Here is a 20878-nt window from a genome sequence, read left to right on the forward strand (position 1 = left end):
TTTCAATTTATAGCCATTGACACACTCTCTGCACAGCTGTCAGGAGCAACGTAGGGAAGTGTCTTGTCCTAGGACACAGACTAGTGGAGTTGGGAATCAAACAAGCGTGAACTCGCTCTACCTCTGATCTAACCATGGTTATTACTTATTTAATACTTTTGCTTCTAAAACTTAAGTACATTTTATATGAGAAAATTAATTGATATTTAAGACTACCTTAAGACTTTAACTTACCTATTTTTTTCTGGTAAGAATACTTGTGGGTGCACGCTTTTTACTGGTCTCCAGTGATGCACCGAGTTAAGCGTTTAAAGCCGCATGTTACTTTTTGTTTGGTCAGTTTGTCTTATTTAGCCGTGATAAATATTTAAATTAAACTTGGTTGTGACTTTGGTTTTGTGGTTACTGATCTCATATTTGCCAAGTCACTTGTGGCTTGAAATGTAGGTGTGAATTCCCTGACATAAGCAAATGAAAGTCAACAATAAACAACATTACTCTTTATTTACTTCCACAGGAAAAACATTTCACAGATTTTTTATACAGCAAAGTAACACATTATTAGGTCAATTTAAAACTACTGTTATTGATAAATAGAAGACAGTAAAAAAAAGGCACACTGCACACAAGGTAACATGATTGTGGTCTTGCATCTTTCATTAGTCATTACTAAACACAGTCTTTTCCGCTGCTGGGTCACACAAACTCTACCAAAGTTTTCTTTCATTTCAAGTCTGACTTTCCATGAGCCCTATGGTGTAAATCACAATAAATTAACACATAAATAGATCACAGAGGGAGAGCAGTCAGTGTTGTGCTGTGGCTTAATGTGTATATGTATTAGGTCTAATTCATAAATGACCAACAATAAAATCCTGTTTGGTTGCGAAACGCTGACGCACATTGGCAGCATTTTGAGTACCATTCACACTAAATTACATTTGGCGCGATAAAAAAACAACAACTAGTGGAAAGTGATCTGCTGTGTCAAAAGAATATAAGGTCAAAGCTCAGTGACACATCTTCAGCTGCCAAGCAATACGCTACTTTTAATCTTCATTTGCTACTTTTTTTGTGTGTTAATAGTTTCAACTAGTTGATTTAATCAGTTAAAAATTCAAGTTAACAGCCACAGGCATGGCAACGTATAAAAAACATGACTGTTTTTACAAAAGTACACAAATCTGGAAAGAAAATATACAGTAAGCAGCTCAAGTTCATTAACAGGGTGACTAAATGAAGGCATGATTACAAATAAAATGTACTTAAAAAGGGAAAATTATGCTGTTTTAAATGATTTTACAATGGATTTGTTTCCTTCATACGAATATTTAAAGGAGAACTTTGCACTCAATGTAACAAAGTGAAGAGTGAATATCTCACTCTCCACATAAAGTATAACTTGGCAGTTTACATTTAACATGTTTAAAAGACGTCATTATTAATCTGAGTTCAACACCAGCAGTATGGCCTACATGACGTTATTTGTTTTTACAAAAACATTCACATTTCTCATAATACAATGAGCAAATTTAGTGGCTATCTCTGCTGTGTACCAGCTTGTGCCGTTGTCAACCAGTTTGATTTCATTAGTGATTCATTCACACATGAAAACGACCCTGTTTGTCTCAGTGCAGAAGCTCTGGGATGGTTTGACACGAAGGATATTACAGTATAACAAACACAAAGTGGATTAAAAACAACACACAGTTTAGAGTAAAAAAAAAAACACAGCTCTGCAATTAGATTTAATCAGTGTGTGTCAGAGAGGTGTTGGTTCAAGTTGTAGTAACGTGAGAGGCCATAGTTTGTGGTGTTATTGTTTTGGAATTAATTTCATCCTCCCAACTGTACGCCCAAATGCAGACTAGCAAGTACAAAGATTTCATGATGGGTAAAAACAAATAATCCACTGTCATTTTCTGACTACTTTGTTTTGGTCTGTTAGAAAATGATCCATGTTCATGTTTGGTGTTTTCGACTTTCATGTCTTTAAACTTGACTTATGTAGTGAGAGCCGTCGTCTACCACCCAGTGATCTTGCGTATCATCTGTACTTCTCTGGTGAGGCCGTCTTTGGATTACCTATAATCAGCAACAGGACACAAAAAAACTTTCAGTTGTAATTCAAACAATAGGTAAAAACAGGTAAACACACACAGCTAATTTGATAATGCGCAAATTTATCTACCACTTTTTTTATTCATGTTCATCGACACATTAGGTGAAGGTATCAGCAGCCTCCACTGTGGCTATTTTGGGATATTTAGTGTTTAAAAATAATAAAAATAGAAATAACAAAAATAAAATAAAAATAAAAATAACAGACAGGGAAAACATGTTTACATGTTTATACAAACAAAGAAAGATATAGAAGTATTATTTGAACTGTGTTGTACTTGTACTGCAGTCATGTTAAAGCTACAGTATACCCCATAAACTGCAGTACTGCGGTTATCAATTTAAAGTCATAACACAGTGCATCAACACAAACAAACACTTACAATACTTAAGTAACACACATCAGGTAATCATTAATTCTAATCTACAACTTTCATCACAATCTATAATTTCAATGAAAAACAGATTTTTCTTTAGCAGACACATTTTTACTAAACTGCAACGCACTGAGGAGAACAGAGTAGACACAACAAGCAGACATTCCTTCGTGGCCAAATCATACTAAACATTGCACGACATTACATTTACTACACTTCACTCCACTAGGTTCATTGTGTATTGACCCACATTCCATTCTGCAATGTATTCAGAACAAGAAATGGCAGCTATCCTTAACCCAATGGCAGCTATCCTTAACCCAAAGTACCAAAGTCTACAGTGTGTAGAATTTTAAAAACATCAATTTGGGGAGTTGTATGTTGCAGCTGAATATCCCTCACCTTTCCCGTCCCTTCAAAATGTGTTGGAGAAACTATGTAGCCTTCAAAACTCAAAAGAGGTATAGATTGTCCATTGTAGGCTACTATAAAAACATGGTGGTTCAAAATCGTGGCTTCTGATATAAATATACTGTAAGAGGCTCATTCTGTGCTATTGAAAGCCAATCAGGCAAATGTGCACTTGAGACTTGACTTGTGAAACTAATTTGCCTTGAGACACTGGGACACACCAGTTGTTAAGTAACTGGAGCCTCAGTTTATCATATCCTGACCTCTACTCCATGCTCAGGGCTTGAGCTGCAACATTGGTTGCTATGGCAGCTGCTGATAAAGACTGGGCCAAAGAATTCAGTCAAAGAGCTTAAGAGAGACAGACCAGCAGACACATTTCTTTATACTAAAATCCTTCTCACTATTACTGTATTTTCTTAAGGAAGTTTTGAAGAGCATGCTCACAAAAGTAATATTGTCCCAATATTAAATTCTCCCACTTAACTATCTTTTAGGCTGACAAATTGTTGGTTATGTCTTTGCTGAAAAGCTGGGAGGCGTAGAGAAAACTTCAGTGTTCTTACCTGTTCATGGTACTTTTGACTTTGGTGACAGGGCGACTCCCGCAGTGGCATGTTTTTCATTCGGACTGCTCCCTGGCGGTCAAGAGATCGAGATCTGGGGGATTTCAGCTGACTGCGCCGATGCCACGACTTGAGCTGTTCATTCACCACTTGCCGGGGGACACCACTGGGGCAGTAGTGTGGGTGGTCCCATTGAGCAGGTGAGGGCGAGAGTCTGACGTCAGGAGGTAAAGGCCTCTGAGCTCTCTGGTGGGACACAGCAGGGTCTTTATACCAATAATCATATCTACCAGATGGACAGGAAGCTTGCGGGGAGTAATAGTTCCTTGCTAGGTCTGCATCAGGCGAGTAGACCATTTCATTGTAATAGGCTTTGTGAACAGTGGGGCTGGACTGGAGTCTGGGATTATGATAAAAAGCAGTGCGTGAGAAGCCTTGAGGTCCAAAGCTGGTAACCGGGCTACAATACGGTAATGAAGGCCGGTACTGTTTGGGCATATCACAGGGGAAATCCTTACACGGGGAGCTATTGTAAGATGCGAAGGAATGTTCGGAGTTACTGTCGTCAGAGCTTGCATGGCTTCCATACTTCACTGAGGGGGGAGTGGTCTCTGGTAACGCTATTGTATATTCTGTCAGGCGTCGTCTTGGACCTCTGGTGCGACCGCGTTCCTTTTCAAATGGAGATTCAGGATTGGACAACCTGTGCAAATCAGAACAATGTTATAAGAAAGCTGCACAACTTCTAAATATTTAGATCCAATATATTCTAGATTTAAAACGAAGTTTTAAAAGCATTACATCTTGCCAGCCTCTTCACTATATTACTTTTTTATTATGACAGCATAGCTTTTGATTAAAAGCTGGGACATCAACTCCTGCTGAGTACAGAGCAGATAGCCATCTTAAGTGTCAGACAAACATTTAGAATATAACTGACATTTAGAATTACATCAATTACACATGACATCCTCAGTAGACTACTACTGAAGAACACAGGTCATCGTTAAAAGGTACACAAACATTTATGTGCTTCAGGAAAGAGGGTGAGATGGAGGAATGATATCACTGTGACTAATTCACAAGTACTAGGACGTGATGTGTAGGTGCAGCTACCTGAGGGAGAGCTGCCGGTGCACGCGCATCTCTGGTGTGGAGGGAGTGCTGCTGGAGAGGGTGCGGCTCAGCTTTAGATGGGAGAGTTGCACTGGCAGAGCAGACTGTGGTAAACAAGCCTCTAAAGGTGGCAGCAGTTCGCTTTTGGCCGGACTGCTGAAAACACAAAAGGAGAAGAACAAGACATATGTTTTAGAAAATAAACACAACTAAACATTGTATTAATAACAAGTATTAATAATATACTTGAAAATTGTATAATTTTGCCTCTTGTATACTACAGTCACTACAATAAAGCATGAATTACATCTCTGTGTGAAGCTGTCACTGTAAATGTATAAGACTACACACTGACTGCAGTAGCACCAGTGCTAAAGCAGATGGCAGTGTTGCACATTCATCAATACCAATACTGACATCTACACAGTGATAAGGCAGGTACAATAAAAGTAATAGGAAATTGAAACTGGAAATAAATATGAACTTATCATAAAACAAGTTCTACTTTTTTGACTTCCATATTCCATTGTCTTCTTCCTCTTCCTCCAGTTTTTCTAAATAATCCCACCAGCATCCTTTCAGCTCAAGCTTGTTAATGTTGACATTGCATTTCACACAGGCTACTATGCTCCAATAGGTCACAGGACTCCTTTAATTCTGAAAACTTGATGAGCAGGAAAGGCGATAACATGGATGGCCAGTCTTACCTTGTCTTGGTGGAAGAGCGAGACTTCTTGCTCTTCTGGTAAGGTTGGTCCAGGCTGGACTCAGTCCACGGGGAGTGTTGGATGGGAGGAGGGTCATATACTGGGCTTGAGTTTAAACTCAGCAAAGAGTCAAAGCTCAGGTGAGGAGATTTATTAGGTGTCAGCAGCAGAGAATGTTGATCCACAGGTGTAGAGGAGCCGTCTACAGACAAGTGTGAGGACTCAGGGGGCTGAGGAGCATCTGTCTCTGCTGGATAGGGAAGACCTGAGGATGGCTGCGATGACTGGCTTGTCACTTCTGAAAAAATAGACATTTTGCAATGTATGTTATATTTATTTAGTGTTGCCTTTTCTTTTTCTTTCATTAAGATTCAGACCTGGTATTAAAGGGAACAGTCAGGTTTTTAGAAGTGTGGTTGTAAGAGACACCTTTAAAACCACAGAGAGTACAGAGAGGAAAAAATCAGTGTTTTAAACTTGCTGTGACATGACAGTTGCTGTGCTTTATCTCTAAGGTAAATCTGAATAAGAGATTTCAAACACCACAGTCACAAACTGAACTGAACAATTTTCTCTGTGGACTTTAGTGTGGGTGAGTAAGCAGATTGCAAAGTGGCAGCGGAGACAACAGACACCGGAGCTGGCACAGATTTTGTTAGCTGAAACCCTTTGTTAAATGGCAGGTGCTGGCAGCCATGTTTTCCCTGAGAGAGGGAGTGCTCATTTGTGGCTGGTTTTTGCACAGAGAGCAACCAGCTCAGACTCCGTTTCAGTACTCATACAACCACACTTCAAAGTTGAGCCTTTATTTTAAGATGACCTGGTTGGCACATGATAGGCCCGAGTCTCTTTGAAATCACATAGTTCCATGTGTGGTTCTGTTTAAAAAGAAAGATACAATTAAACAATGGTGTCCGAAATGCACACTGTCCGATTACTCATTAATTTAGTCATTAGAAGAAAAGCAAACATTTAATCGGCATCATTATTATTTTTTGAATCTATTGACAGCCCTAATCGAAAGTCATCACACATTCAAGAGTATAAAGCTGTGTGTGATCTTAGACCTGCTCACTTGTGATCAGCTCTGTCAGGACACATGCTGAATCCAGGTCTAAATAAGGACTAAAACTGGACTCTGCTCACATTGCTACAAGATTTAGGGTTAACTGGTCACACAACAAACAATGTCCAGCTTTCAAACATCATAAAATCGGCTTTATTAACCCTCATGTGCAAACAGATCTGCTGTCATGTTGAAACAAACAATAAAGTCTTACCTTCATCTTGAACCACAGAATCAGACAGGGAGCTGTCATCAGACGTACCCACATCTGAAAACCAGATACAGACAAAACATTTAGATTTATACAGAATTTACATTCAAACTATAAAATCACACACTCCTACAAACCTATGGAAAGTCAAGGCCAGCTATATCAAGATATTAAAATCGATCGATTCCTGACACATAGACTATGAAATACGGTGGAGGCCATGTGGCTCTCACCTTGTTGTGCAATATTAAAAGCAGGGAGTGGCGATGATCGTCCGTGCTTGAGGCGCAGCTGAAAGGACGTCTCTTGCAGCTGCTTCAGTTTCCTGTCCTCTCTCTTGCACTGCTGTAAACGACTCTTTTTAACAGCCTTACTCAGGTGATCCTCCTGGTAGAGCTTTCGTGCTGCCTCGTATATTTTCATCTGAAGAGCCAACTCAGCATCCACTAAACTCAGTTCTGACTCCTGGAAAATGTTTGTGACATGGGGGAAGAGAGAGAGAAAAAGGAATGACTCTTGAAACATTTGACATCCTTGAGCTATATACATTATTTGAAAATAATATTCTGTCTTCAAGTCTCAAACTGCTTCTTGTACCTCTGTTCCCTGAGGGAAGCTTTGTGCGTCTAGTTTAAAGGCAGCTCCAATTCGTCTGCGAATCTGTGGAGGTTTCTCTCCCGGCAGGAGAGGGTAATCATCTGACAAGCGTCCTGTCAACTCCTGAACAAGGAAGACAATTCAAAGCAATGTTTGAACATGAATTAGTACTTTTTTGAAGACAGATCACACTGTTTATCAAGATTAAGATACAAATCAACACGGATGGATACTTTCAGCTTATTTGTTCAAATAAAGACATGCATGTCTGTTCAGATAGCTTATTCAAACACGTCTGTTTGGAAATGATGTAAAGATACAGTATCTTTCCTCTTTACATGTTGAGGCATAGAAGTTCAGGGAATCTGTTGCACAACGCTGTGAGATTTCCTTTCAACAACACATTCTTTTGGTCTCACTTTCTCACTGCAAAGCATATCTATATCCAAATGAACTCTGAGAATGACAACACATAGTTACTGATTTCATTAGAGAACAGTCATCACACACTGCTACTTTGAGTCACTCATACAGAGCCACCTTTAAAGACAAAACCAAACAAGTGGCCACTGAGATAACTTGTTCTTTTGTCACAGAGAGAAGGGAGACGCATCATCATGCCTGCTATTAGTTCACCTAAGCGTGTCCCAACAGGAGTGCCCAGCCCAGTGTCAACCGGGAAGAATGATCAGTCCTGGGATTTTACCCTGGAGCAATTACGTAGACACTTACAGCAACACTCCTAAAGCCCAGCATGTGTCCAGTTTTGAAATGACTTGTCTTTCATCTTTTATCTTTATCTGATAGCTCACAGCAAAAGGAAAGGGTGGTTTCATGTGGCAGATGTCTATCCAAATTAGTTACGGGAACATTTAAATTAGTATGGCCAATTGAATCAGCAAAATACAGCAGAAAATTTCATGGTCTACACAATGTATCTGAAAAGAAAAGGGAGTGTTTGTCACACTATTGTTCTGGCTTTTACCACTAATCACAATACAAAGGAGAAGAAGCCTTTTAATTTCCTCTCAGTGGAGCTCCTGTGGAGTCAACCACCATGATATCAAGGCCATGTTGATAGAGCATTATGGTAAGAGGGTGCATGACCTTGTAAAAGAGAATCTAATGAACATGACAACTGTGTGGGGTTTTGTTATAACTAGATCTATAACTCTTAAAGATTATAATACATGTAGACTATAATGAAAATGAGGAAGATATTCAACCTAACTTTTAATGCAGACAAATTAGTTTTCAGTCTCATGATTCATAAAGTAGATTAAAACCACTTACAGCTTCACGGATGCAGACTTTCTTCAGCTCCAGTATGCAGAGCTCCAGTCGGTCTTGGAGAGCCTGGTGTTTGAGCTTCATGGCCCTCGTGTGGGTGGTCACATCCTTAGTATGCGTCGTTGGGCTGTCAGAGCCTGTGTCAGTCAACAGGTAAGAAGCAAATGCACTTATTTGAGATTATGTGATTTAACTGCAAGTGTAGCATATCACTTTTTTAGTGCTTGACACATTGGTCGGTAGAAAATGAAGAGAGAGGTGACTAATTAAAGCCAAAACAAAGTAAAACCACAATGTAAAGCTGAAGTTGCACATTCAAGTTCCCACAAGAACAAAAAGACTTAACAGAGCAAAGAAGAAAATTCATCATCATTAGTTTTAGGTTGTGGTGAAATATGGGAGTGGATTTAACTGTGATTGTTTTTTTTAGAGACTGATGATTTTGTTCTTGTTAAATTCCACTCCATTATACTGTGTTAACGATTGTTTCTGATATGTACTGACAACTCACTTCACATCCTTGGATACAAGATTAGTAAAGTTTGAAACACAATGTGCTTGACCGATACATGAAGGGTTCAGTGTCATTCCAGTGACGTTCTTAAGGAATTGTTGTTAGCCATCTTCTTAAGTCTAAATTGTATCTTATATTGCCTTATATTTCTTGTAATTATACCAATAGTATATGTTTACCCCATGAGTTCAATATATTTGCTTAAATCACCAAGTAGGTTTCCGGTATAATCTGATTAACTGCTAATGCTCAAATGTTAAATTCAGACAGAGAGGACAGCAGTTTTTGTTGTCACAGCGTTCTTGACACAGATACTGCAGAATGTCTCAAGATTTAGGAAACTATAAACAATGTGCGGGTGGTTGACTTGTGCTGTCTGCTGTCTTGGTGATTAATGACATCAAGATTAGTCTCAGAGCTGTGGGAGTGACTTCAGGCAAAATATTCGGCGCGCCACATACCTTCAGAGATTATTAACAGAATCCCTGCAGGTACTGACAAACCACGGAGGTGCGACAGGAACGAAGTGTGACAGGACAACAATGGAGCACAGAACTGTTTCCTACACACACAATTGGCCTATTCTTTGCCCATGGACACTTTCTCATTGTATAGGGCAGACGTCACATGGTTCAATTAAGGCAAAAGGAATGTCCAAGCAGCCATAACTAATGAGTAGACATGAGTGGGTGTAGCAAAAACAAGACGACCAAAGGTTCCTGTTGATTTTATGGTATTGTTAGCTAATAGGACAGAGGGAATAATGCAGACAAACATTGTTTAGTGACTGGTTTTAATGAATTTGAATGTGGCAAGCCCTAAATAAAATCCCAGAACAATGCACCCAGTTTAATTATAATTTACAGTAATATTTTCAGTCATCTTTGTATGTTTTTTGGAATTTTCTCCCAAATGTTTCATCTGGTTGATTTGTTTTATCACATTTTAAGTCCACCGCATCAACCCATCACTTTTTCAAAAATATTTTGTTGTGTCCTCATGTGGTGCAGATTACAGTGACTAATTTGGCAGCATGTCACAGTTGACCACATGAATTTTGGTTTTCACATGACACCTAGTTCTCTTAAACAAAGAGGAGAGGACACATGTTTTGAGCTTACTAACTCCCTAAATCAAATGTGGTGTGAGTGGAGTACAGAGTTGATTTAAGCATGTTGATTATGTAATCAAGGGCATGACTGCTCCTAACACAATTAAAGCAGTACTTGTTTACTTCAAGACTGTGTTACGCTCATGAAGGATGTCATTTGCTAAAAATCTTGGTGGAGCACAAGTGCGTGAAACATTTAGATGGGATCTGGTGTAGCAGGGTAGATATAAATAAATCTTAAAGATAGAGACTTTGAAATGCATGTATTTGAAATAAAACATATCAAATAGTTAAGTAAAGAGTCATAAGATGGATAACTGCACCTACCATCGAAAACAGCTTTTAATAACAGTCCACGCAAACAATCGCATTGTGTTTACAAAAACACCCAAGGCAGTATAGTATAGTATAGTCTCATATAAAGTAAAAATAATTACATCAATGTTTAGACACAATAAGAGACATCTTATTTGTCTTCTGTGTGACATGAAAAGCTGGTGTTGTGTTACGATTATCATTAATTGTAATGCAATACTGTCTGTGCTGCTGGATTTCAACACTGATTTAAGCCTCCATCCCATCCATTTTCTACCACTTTATCCTCCACAGAAGTGTCGCGATTTTGAAAACAAAATCTTAGTCTTTTGTTTTCTTTGTGTGGGTTGATCAGTGTTTCCCAAACGTTTTATTTCGGGACCCACACTTGAAGATGACAAGTGTACAATTTTACACATTACAGACTATTTATACTACCATTTTGATTAATTTGGATTATTTTGAATAGGTAACCAGCCATTTCCAAGAGACATCTGTTTGATAAAGGAATCACAACTTCATTTTATACAGTATGTATCATTTAATAAATTGTTCATAAAAGGAAAAGAAATCTGCAATGTTTCTATGAGCAAATACTGAATCTTAGATCCAAATCCACTATATGTTTATACAACAGCAATCCAATAAATGTGCCATGCTCCCTTGAATACATTTTGCCAATGTTGTTTTCTACTAATATTTAAGTCTAATTCTGCTCAGCATTGTTGGCTGATTTAGATTCTTAATGCTCAACATATAACGCAGACAAACATCTAACTGCAGTGAACTACAGGCATAATGAATACACCCATTTTGTCTTGCATATCTGCTCCATCAAAGTGTTACTGTAGTGAGTAAAAGAATGTTTTGAAATGCCAAGTGTAACTCAAGTTTCGGTGAGATAAGCTGAGCGAATGCCAAGATGAATGTGCGCTCATTAAGACAAATACACCTTTGACATAGAAAAAAAAGGCAGAGTGTTAAACTTGAAGCCTTTTACCTGAATGAAGGATGATGCCACTATCAGTGTCACTGATCTCTCCATTGCCTTCCATGTCCGCAGCTCAACTTTCTGTAGGCTGATCTTCAGTGGTGGTGACGGGGGGTAGTGCTGATGCTCATCATGTCCTGTACAATAATATTAAACGATTATTTTTTTCACATCAACATCAACATGAATTTTACAGATGTACAGATTAATTATGTGGTGGCCACCTTAGTGTTTAGTATGACTTATCCAATTGAGAGTATCAATATGCACCCAAAGAAGACCAAAGCCCTTTAATACTACTTTCCTTCATTTGCCCAAACTATTGTAGACAGCAACGTTCCAAAAGACCAAACTAAAATAGTCCCGAAAGCAGGAGTGTTAAAATTGCAGCTTCAGAGAGTCCATTCACAGGGGAAGGAAGCTGTAGTCCGTTATTAAATTCTAAACCATTTTATAACTCATTTGTAGAAATGTAGTCATAGTATCGGTCCTCACAGTGCTCTCTCTTCCACTCGAGTATATTTTGTGTTTTGAAGGTAGAGCTTTCATAAGAGAGCAGGTGGAAAGAGGTGGGATATTGTATCATTTGTAGTGAAGCCAGCTTTCGCAATTTCTTCCGGACTTTTAAAAACAAATACACTTATTGAACAAATAATATAATGAAGTGTTTCACAAACAAATTACAAACTCATGACGCTTTAATGAACACCTGTTATAATATGATTAAACAGCACATGTTTTTTTTTCCTTTTTAAAGTCTGCCTATGACTTAATCTTGTGACCTGTTTCAATGATTCAGGTGTGACACACCTACTTGACACAACATAGTCAGGTGTAATCATGTCTACAACAGCATGAGTACACAAAACTGTAGCCAAGTCTGAGGTGTTTCCTATGATGCCCAATTTTATTAGTCTTCAACGTCATGATGACCATTACCTCCTTCTGATAAGGGATTTCGGACACATGAGACATAGCTAGAGCTAGAGCCAGAGCCAAATTATAAGTGTGAGGCTCGCTGGTTTGATTATTAACTATGAGAACACAGGAATGTGGCAGAGGTTGCATTCCAACGCACAGGAAGTTCACTCAACTAGCAGTAGGAAGTGTCGCACCAGTTATGAGGAAGAAATAGATGAGGTCAAGTTATGAGCAATGACATAGAGGAGGTGATTCTCCTGCAATGTTGTCTGAGCTACATAGTGTTTTCCAGGATCACTATAATCCTGAATATAACACAAGCATGACGCATCTCATGTGACCGAGACTGGCGACTTCATCCCTCCCACCGAAAGTGCCGTCTTAACAAAATAAAGACAAATCCTTTTTTATGAATAGCAAATAAAAACAAAACCATCACCATCAAGCAGTTCAACCTGTAGGTAAAAATAATGTTAGCACAAAACCTTTAACCAGCAGTTATTATGGGAGGCTCCCAATAGCAGAAATCAAAATGGGGTTGTGGCTAACAATACTTTCTTAAACAAGTATCAATTAATAATTCTTTTTTGATTTTGATTAATTATGTCTGACAAACATATTCACTGTCATGTTTTTAAACTGACAGACAACCTAAAATCCAAAGATCCTTCAAAGACACAACACAGAGAAAAACTCAGATCAGAAAAGGTTCATATATTTTTCCTTTAGACAAAATACATATATAAAAACACTATGAAGCAATTAATAATATAGTGATGGATTTTAGTGTCAGTCCTGTTGAGTGACTGACCAATTGACCAACTAATTAATTCTGAGCTACAAATGACACATATGATATTGTACCTTTCATAGGGGGACATTCTGTAGTTTCCAATTTAGACAATGTTTCCCTATTGTGCTTTAGCCTGTATTGTGCGAAAGCCTGTAGACCGTTAATCCTCCAACACATCTGATTCATTAAAAGGAGGGAAATAAAACTACTACAGTAATTTGATGTATAGTAGATGTGAAGCAATTAAAACCAGAGTACCAAGCTGTCTGCACCACATTTCTGACATTTCACATATATTTTATCTGTGTCAAAACTTTTCTTTTCCACACATTTTCCTTTTTTAGCCAGTTAACATTTTTGAGTAGAATATTAAATCCACTCTTAGAATGGAAACTCAAATATAAATAGTAGGAACAGGTAAAACAAATGTACTGGACAAGAAAAACTACTATAGACAGACATTTTCTGCCTAAAATTTAAGTACCACAGAGGAAATACAACCACCACCACATTGACATATTCTGTCTAAAATCACAAATCTCAGTCTCAGTAATATTCACACCATGAGAGACAATCCAATCAAAAAAGATTTGGATCAGCTAACTAAATTTAAAAGGCCTTGCATGGAAATTCTACTTACTTCAAACTTAGGGAAAACTGTGAAACTGAGACGCGTCCCTTAGAATTCCCAACGTGATTGAAAAAGGTACAAGCACAACTGAGACTCGCCCACAGAGGAGCGCTGCCTGCTGTGAAGAAGAGGAGTGGCCTCGTACAGAGGGCTGGACAACACTGGAGTTAGGATCATATAACTCAGCACTCCCATCTGAGTTTGAAACTGTGTCAACAACAATGACCAAGACACTGAGAAATTATGCTTTACTTAAGTCACTTATCAGTCCACAAAGTAAACAGATGGGCGGTGGCGACCTCATTACCAAAAGCACTAATGCCTTATAAAAAGACAAAGTGGTGAAGCCGCAAACAAGCTGTTTGAAGACATCACCTTCTGCTCAATAAAATGGGCATCTTAAACAATGCTCTGACATTTCATAGTCCAAACAATTAAGTACACAGATTAATTAAATCAAACAATCTTGTTTACTCCTGACGTATGAAATGTGTCGATGCAGGTTCATGTGACATTTTTTTAAGAGTCTAATATTAATGATACATTACATGAATATTACAAAGGAAACCGCCAAGCTCTCATCACTAATTACAGATATGACTTTGAAACTAATTGTTTATGACACGTTTATCTTGTACTACTGCTTTCTCAAAATGACCACTATAAATCAGAGCTTACCACTGTGATAGTTCAGGTCTCAGTGTTAAAATCAAACAACTGGCCAATGCCTGGCTACTGCCATCTTCTGGCTGGTTAAAGGGAGAGAAAATTCAACAAACCAGTTTTGAACTTGACAACTTGATCAAAGATTTTCCTATAGCCTGAAACTTCACTATTTTTCCCACCCAAAATAAAAATCAATGCCATGGCCCTTTCATGGCCAGACATTTTTCCTCATCTAAAAAGAAAGAAACACATGGTCGTGGGATAGTCTTGATTTATAGAGATCCAGAGGCAGCACCTGCTCTCTGTGACTGCATGGCTAACATTCATTCTGAATCTCAAAATTCATTTTGGGCTTTCCAGGAATGTGGGTGCACAGACACTCCCAGACTGCCAAGAATCACATCTCGGATGACATGGCACCAAGAAGGCTACAGGACAAAGGGAGAAGATATTTGGTTCAGTAACTTCACCAATTAGGCTTCACAGTGTGAGGCTTGAACAAGCCTTCACAGATACCAGGCATGTAGACACAAGTAGAGCCTCAACAATCAGACAATTCAGTAGTCAATCAACATTTAACTAACCTGTAACAATTGTGTAATATTTACTCAATTGATGACTCATGTCATAATACATAGGCCACGATACAGTTTGCAATACACAATTTTGAATAATGACCATATCATATACAGAATTTCCTACAAAGTTAAACAGCAAGGGCGATGGACGTGCCACTCATTGGCTTTACGTCACATCAATTATTAGGTGATGTTTACGTCTCAGGACTACCATCACAGCATTTGCTACTGTATCAATTCAGTAAAATCTGAATGTATATAGAAATTGGTATAGTCTACCTCCCTTTTTTTGGCCCAGCCCTGAAGCACATATCTGGCTTTCTATGCTCTATGACATTTTTTTTCCATTTACATAAATTGTGTATTTATTTTTGTGATCATTTGTTCATTCAATAATGAAAGTGATCCTTAGTAACCAATGTGTAATGGAAAAAGTGAAACAAGAAAGATGGGATGGTAGGCTGATATTACTCATGAATGGACTGATGATGGGATCAGTGCATATGTTAGCAGCCAGTAGGGGTTAGGGTTAGTATTTATAACTGGTAGGTTTAAGAAAGTTTCCATAAGTGAGCACAACAATCCACAGACTAGTATTTTGAAGAACAGGCTGCGTATTAGGATCTAAACTATTGTGATAAGCCACATTCATTTAAGCTAGCTATTCCAAATTAACAGTAAACCGAGTGTAGGTGTGAGGAAATGTCAGGAGGAATGATAGCACTAACCAGCACCTGTAAGGTTAATAGAATAAAAGAGCATTGGCTGTAGCAGCAGCAGCGCCTTGTGTAAACAGACTGCATACCAAACTGTTTGATAACTGCAGATCAGATATAAGGAGCCATGTACTCTTGCAATCATGCATGGGAACGTCCTTGAAAGAGGTTACACCAACACTTACGCCAAACAATAAAGCACACTTTTCAGACCCGGGTGAGGCAACTAAAAAAGGCAATTAACACCATTCCCATATCCAGCGGCTATTCTGCCTGGGGTGTTTTTTTACATCCCCGTGTCACCCATGCTTGTCACGGATGAGATGGGGGGGGGGAGTAGCCAATGAAGAATAAATTAGCATGTTCACTCAGGTCTTATGTTCCCACTTATGCCAATCAGAGCTGAACCTGATAAAAACAAACGTGCAAGGAGTGCCGATTAAATGCATTCTCACTGGAAATACACACGTTTTGTTCGACCAGTGGGAATGGGGTATAAGACAATGCTATGAAATGCTGAAACACATTTTAAAATTAACAAGACCCAATGCTGCTAGCTGCTTGTCTTCTTGATTTGTGTCATGCTCGATGTGAGCATCATCTCTTTGCACTCCTGAATGACACAGACACTCATCTGGTGTGGAAGTAACCAGTTGGTGAATGACACTGGTAGCTTATATAAACCTTAAGTCCCTGTGAGACAGAGAGAGGGCTTTGTGTGGGCAACGCACAACAGCTGGCACAACAAATTCTTTAAATATTCTTGAAGCCTTTTATAAGTGTGGGGCCAGACTACTGCTGCTGCCAGTGTGTGGAACCATCAGCTGCCCGGGGATCAGACATTTCCCCTAAATATTTTACAAGCAGCTTCTTCTGCCAGGTTCTAATGGGTCACTTTGCCATAATGGTGCTTAAATCAAGGCGTGTTTATAAAGTGCTATAAAGCTGAACAGTACTCAAGATTGTAAGGCTTTAAAGTACAAATAAAGCGAGCTGCTGGCCTCCCTCCCACCTCTCACTGCCTGTTGACTACTTGAGGCTTAAGGCTCTAATTGAGTGTAATAAAGGAGCAAAATGAATACTGCACGCATCTTAAATGAGCATGCAGGCAGAAGTGGTGAGTCTGATGTGGATTGTTGAATTACAAGTTAGTTCACCGCTGTATAAATCAAGGGTTATTCTGAACTGTAACCAAGCCCTAGCCTGTGGTTGAGATTCAACAAGCTGAAACACATCAACACAAGACACATTTAGCCCTAAAGCTGCTTTTACTTAGCTTTAAAACAAGAACGTTCCTGACTGTATATTATATGCTTCAGGTCGTTTAAGCTCTTTGTTGAGGCCATTACCATGAATACAATGTGTGAGCCTAAATTCCTTGAAGGGTTTTTCTATTGCATTATTTTATAACATTTGGTCAGCAATTACATTTAGTATGTCAGTTTAGGATCTCCAAATTAATTTATAATGAAGTTAAGTAAAATTTCTCATGGCAAAGAAACTGCAAACTAGTTACTGGGATTATTGAACTCCAAATGAATACCAAGTTTCTTAATTCAACAGTTCAACCTTGATCAGATAACAGTGCTAATGTATAATATGCATAACAACACAGCTTGAATAGTACATTTCCTCTCATTTGATGAAAGTGGATGTTCCAAACATGTTAATTATCTGCTGGTGAATCAGTCTGATATCTTTATACATGTTATGTTACACTTTTAAATAGAGGTTGACCAACATTGACTTGTCTATAGATGAAGTTTCTCTTTAGAAATCAGGGCAGACAATGGCTGATAATACAGCTGATTTGTTCTTCCTCTTTCTCGGTCAATATGTTTGTCAGTTTTCTTTTTTTCCCCTTCCACCTAGTAATATTAAACAGGTTATGGTCCAGTGTACAATGTTTAGTAGGATTTATTGGCAGAAATTGAAAACACTACCCATAAGTAGTAGAGATGCATGATAGACAATGATATTGGCACTATGTCCAACGATATTGACTCTAAAATGTATTATCACATAATGGAAAATCTGTGATATGACTAATGGCTAAAACAATAGGCTGAATAGGCTCCTGCCAGATTCTATGCTTGCGCCCTGTCCAACCATTATTCCTTTCATGTTTATTTATAAATGACAACTAGACAAATTATCATACCCAATTCAGAAATACAAATTGCACAATATAGCATTTCTGACTGTTTTACTGCCTAATACCTAATATTTTGAATGGGTAACCAAGAAAATTGACATATATATCTCTAAATATAATCTAAATATAATTTCAAGCATGTGTTATTTAATAAATCTTATGTTAAATGTATTTAATGTCCCAAATAATATCTCCAACGAACCATCTCTGGGAATGACTTATGTATAACACAAATTGAATAAAGCAAGTAGCTGGAAACAGCTGATATTTGATCACTGGCAGGTCTGGTGGTCCAAGTTGTTTTATTTGTAGCTTTTCCTGCAGTGTTCTCTAAATCTAAACTGAATTTGATCCATCCTAGTTCTGTTCTCTGATTCTCTGTCTGTTCTGAAAACAAGAATGTGTATAGACTTTACCCAATATTAAAAATGGCAAAAATAATATTATAAAAATAAATGTATGATATCTATTTGTTGATAGACAATAGCTGCCAATGTTGACATGATGGGCATTATGCCAACACATTCATTTCATTTTATTCATGTCAGAAAGAAAATGTCTCTCATGAATAAAAACGAATACATTTACAGAAACAGGGACTGAAATAGGTATTGCTGTGATTTTTCTTCATCATCACACTCAAGCCAGCTTCTCAAAGCTGCAGGGCCTCAACTCTCTAACTTGCAGCTAACTTAAAAACTCGCTTTTTTAAACGCCAAAACCTTTCACTCTTCGGTTACTGTTATTACATTTAAAGGGAGCAACAAATCAGACTGCACTTAATCAATGCCGTGCACACATGCACTTTAAGAGTTGACGAATCACACAACTTATGACGCTATTTCTGTTTTACTCTTACCTTGGTAGCTACTTAGCTAGCTAGCATCGTGCCTCATCTGCATCCATACAGTCAGAGGCTGAGGTCCACTGACTCTCCCAGATTTCAGCTGGAAGTTTGTTTCTTCATACACTGATATAAAAAAGAAAAAATTAGAAGAAAAACCTGGCGTGGGACAACAAACCCTCGCGTTGAGTCTCTGTGGTGTAAACGAGTGAAGGAGATGAAACGCAATCATTAAAACTCACATTTTTTACACGCCAGACGAAACTTTTGCTTGAGAAGCTACTTAAACAGCTCAGTAAAGGTAAAGCAATGTTGTGATGCCTTCGTTGACCGTCGGAAAAATGAATTGGCCCACAAAACCAAGTGTTTAAAGAGGCCAATGCGTTTTAATGAGGGTCCTTATTTTGATGAAAGTGGTCAATAAAGCTGGAGCTAATTTAAATAATTGTGAAAGTAGTGCCTTACACTCCTGGCTTATTTTTGTGTCTTCAGAGTTTTACTCTCTTTCTGTTAAGACTGCTTCTTGGTTGCTAAAACTGATCAATAACCATAAATTATAACAATGTCTCGGGCAGTCGCCTTGCTTTTATTGCCATTTAGCGGCGTTCGAAAGGCATTCCCAAGTTATATTTACCGCTATAGTTATAGATGTTACCAGCGTACTGTGGGTCAGTGAATGCCGCATGGCTCATCCACTTCTCAGTTACTGTGTGGGCTGTAAGATTGTAATACATGTACGCATGTGTTTGATTTTCTCTTGAAAAACAACTCAAAACCACTTATTTCTCGAACATGTGTTAACGAATAACTGAAATGTAAAAACATGCACTGTATTGTTTTTTTGTTTTGACCGCGAGAGGGCAGCAGTGTGTTACGTAGCCTAATCCAGTAAACCACATGCTACTGTATGTTCCCCCTTATTTCTCATATTATGGAATACAATACACTGTATTATAAATCATGTTAACGCAAATCCACGTTGGACACAAGCAGCTGTGAATAACTGTTGTATCAATGAGACTTGGTTGAATCCTGAGCTACAAACAATCCACTTTAGGTTACACTCAAAATGTAAAAGGCGTCATTCAGTTTAGTTGTTCAAAGACTTGGGCATTTCAAAAATGGATATATCAGTTCCAGTTTCAGTGCTAACGCTGACTTTGCTTGTATATGTAAAGGTGCAATTGTATGTCTACATGCAGCAAAGCAGCTATGTGTATTATGCAATACATTTACATATACTGTATCTGACAGTTAAATGTGACCTTTTTGAATAACGTTCCTTTTTTGTTTTCTTTCTTTTCTATGTAGCTGACATGTTGTTAGATCAGAACTAGTCAGGCAGAGATCATTTATGAAGAAAACAATACAAGTAAACTATAAGCATAAATACAACAATCATCTTGACAAAGTGAAGCATGTGTAACATTTGCATTTGTATTTATGGCACTATAGTTTTACAGCATGCATATAACAATGGCAGGTTACGGCAGTCACATGCCCATTATCTCACTTTAAAACACACATGATAGGGAAGTGCATAAACATATGCCAATTACATTGATATTGAAATTGATAGAAATAACTCACATTTTCTGCGCATTACCATCACCAACCTAAAGCCACTCTTTTAAGGGTTGTTCATGAAATGCAATTAAACTGGTAAAAACAACTTTATACCTGTTTTTATTCTTCTTCATTTTACACCAAATTATGCATGAAACATTTAACTATTATGAAGTTAACATTGATCAAATTATTTTCTGTGTTAGCATTAATTTTAAGCATTGCTGTAAAATGAATGACATTTTTTCATTAAAATTACATAATTTTCTTATTTTGACACAGTAGGAAATCTGATGGAGAATAGAAGGTGTTCTTTAAATCTTCCTCAGTGGTTTTATTTGGTTTTGTGAATGAATCAGTAACCATATAATACATCATGACAGGTTTCAAACTGGCAAATGAATCTACAGTACATTGGGGGAGTTTTAGTAAAACTTTTTTTTTCTTGTCACAGTGTTTGATTCTAGGATCGTGAGACTCTGAAAAGAGTTGTCTATATTTGTCACTGAAAGACTGATATGTATATGACAAAGGAAGCTTCTGTTTCTCACTTATGACCTTCACCCTTCATCATGAGTTTTTCCGCACTGAGTTGGATTTGCGCAGATCAAGGGT

At 38.0% G+C, this 20878-nt stretch overlaps 1 protein-coding gene across 4 annotated transcripts; it reads right to left on the bottom strand.

The window, feature by feature from the left end:
* Positions 1-485: 485 nt before the first annotated feature.
* On the bottom strand, positions 486-19005 carry inavab (innate immunity activator b). 4 transcript variants are annotated; one of them, XM_044024939.1, is made up of 11 exons: positions 18940-19003; positions 18713-18823; positions 11403-11530; positions 8466-8599; positions 7173-7295; positions 6809-7040; positions 6579-6632; positions 5299-5596; positions 4592-4747; positions 3476-4178; positions 486-2085 (listed from the first exon to the last, which is right to left on the bottom strand). In XM_044024939.1, the coding sequence occupies exons 3-11, from the start codon at positions 11455-11457 to the stop codon at positions 1993-1995; spliced, it is 1848 nt and encodes a 615-aa protein (XP_043880874.1). In that variant the 5' UTR covers positions 11458-11530; positions 18713-18823; positions 18940-19003; the 3' UTR covers positions 486-1992. The 4 variants fall into 4 exon arrangements, with proteins under 4 accessions (XP_043880874.1, XP_043880873.1, XP_043880875.1 ...); XM_044024938.1 differs by having other exon boundaries at positions 18713-19005; XM_044024940.1 differs by lacking the exons at positions 18713-18823; positions 18940-19003 and adding an exon at positions 13748-13833 and having other exon boundaries at positions 4592-4744.
* Between the last annotated feature and the right edge of the window lie 1873 nt (positions 19006-20878).

The sequence above is a fragment of the Solea senegalensis genome, linkage group LG4 (assembly GCF_019176455.1).
Source record: "Solea senegalensis isolate Sse05_10M linkage group LG4, IFAPA_SoseM_1, whole genome shotgun sequence".
In the NCBI taxonomy this organism is placed as follows: Eukaryota; Metazoa; Chordata; class Actinopteri; order Pleuronectiformes; family Soleidae; genus Solea; species Solea senegalensis.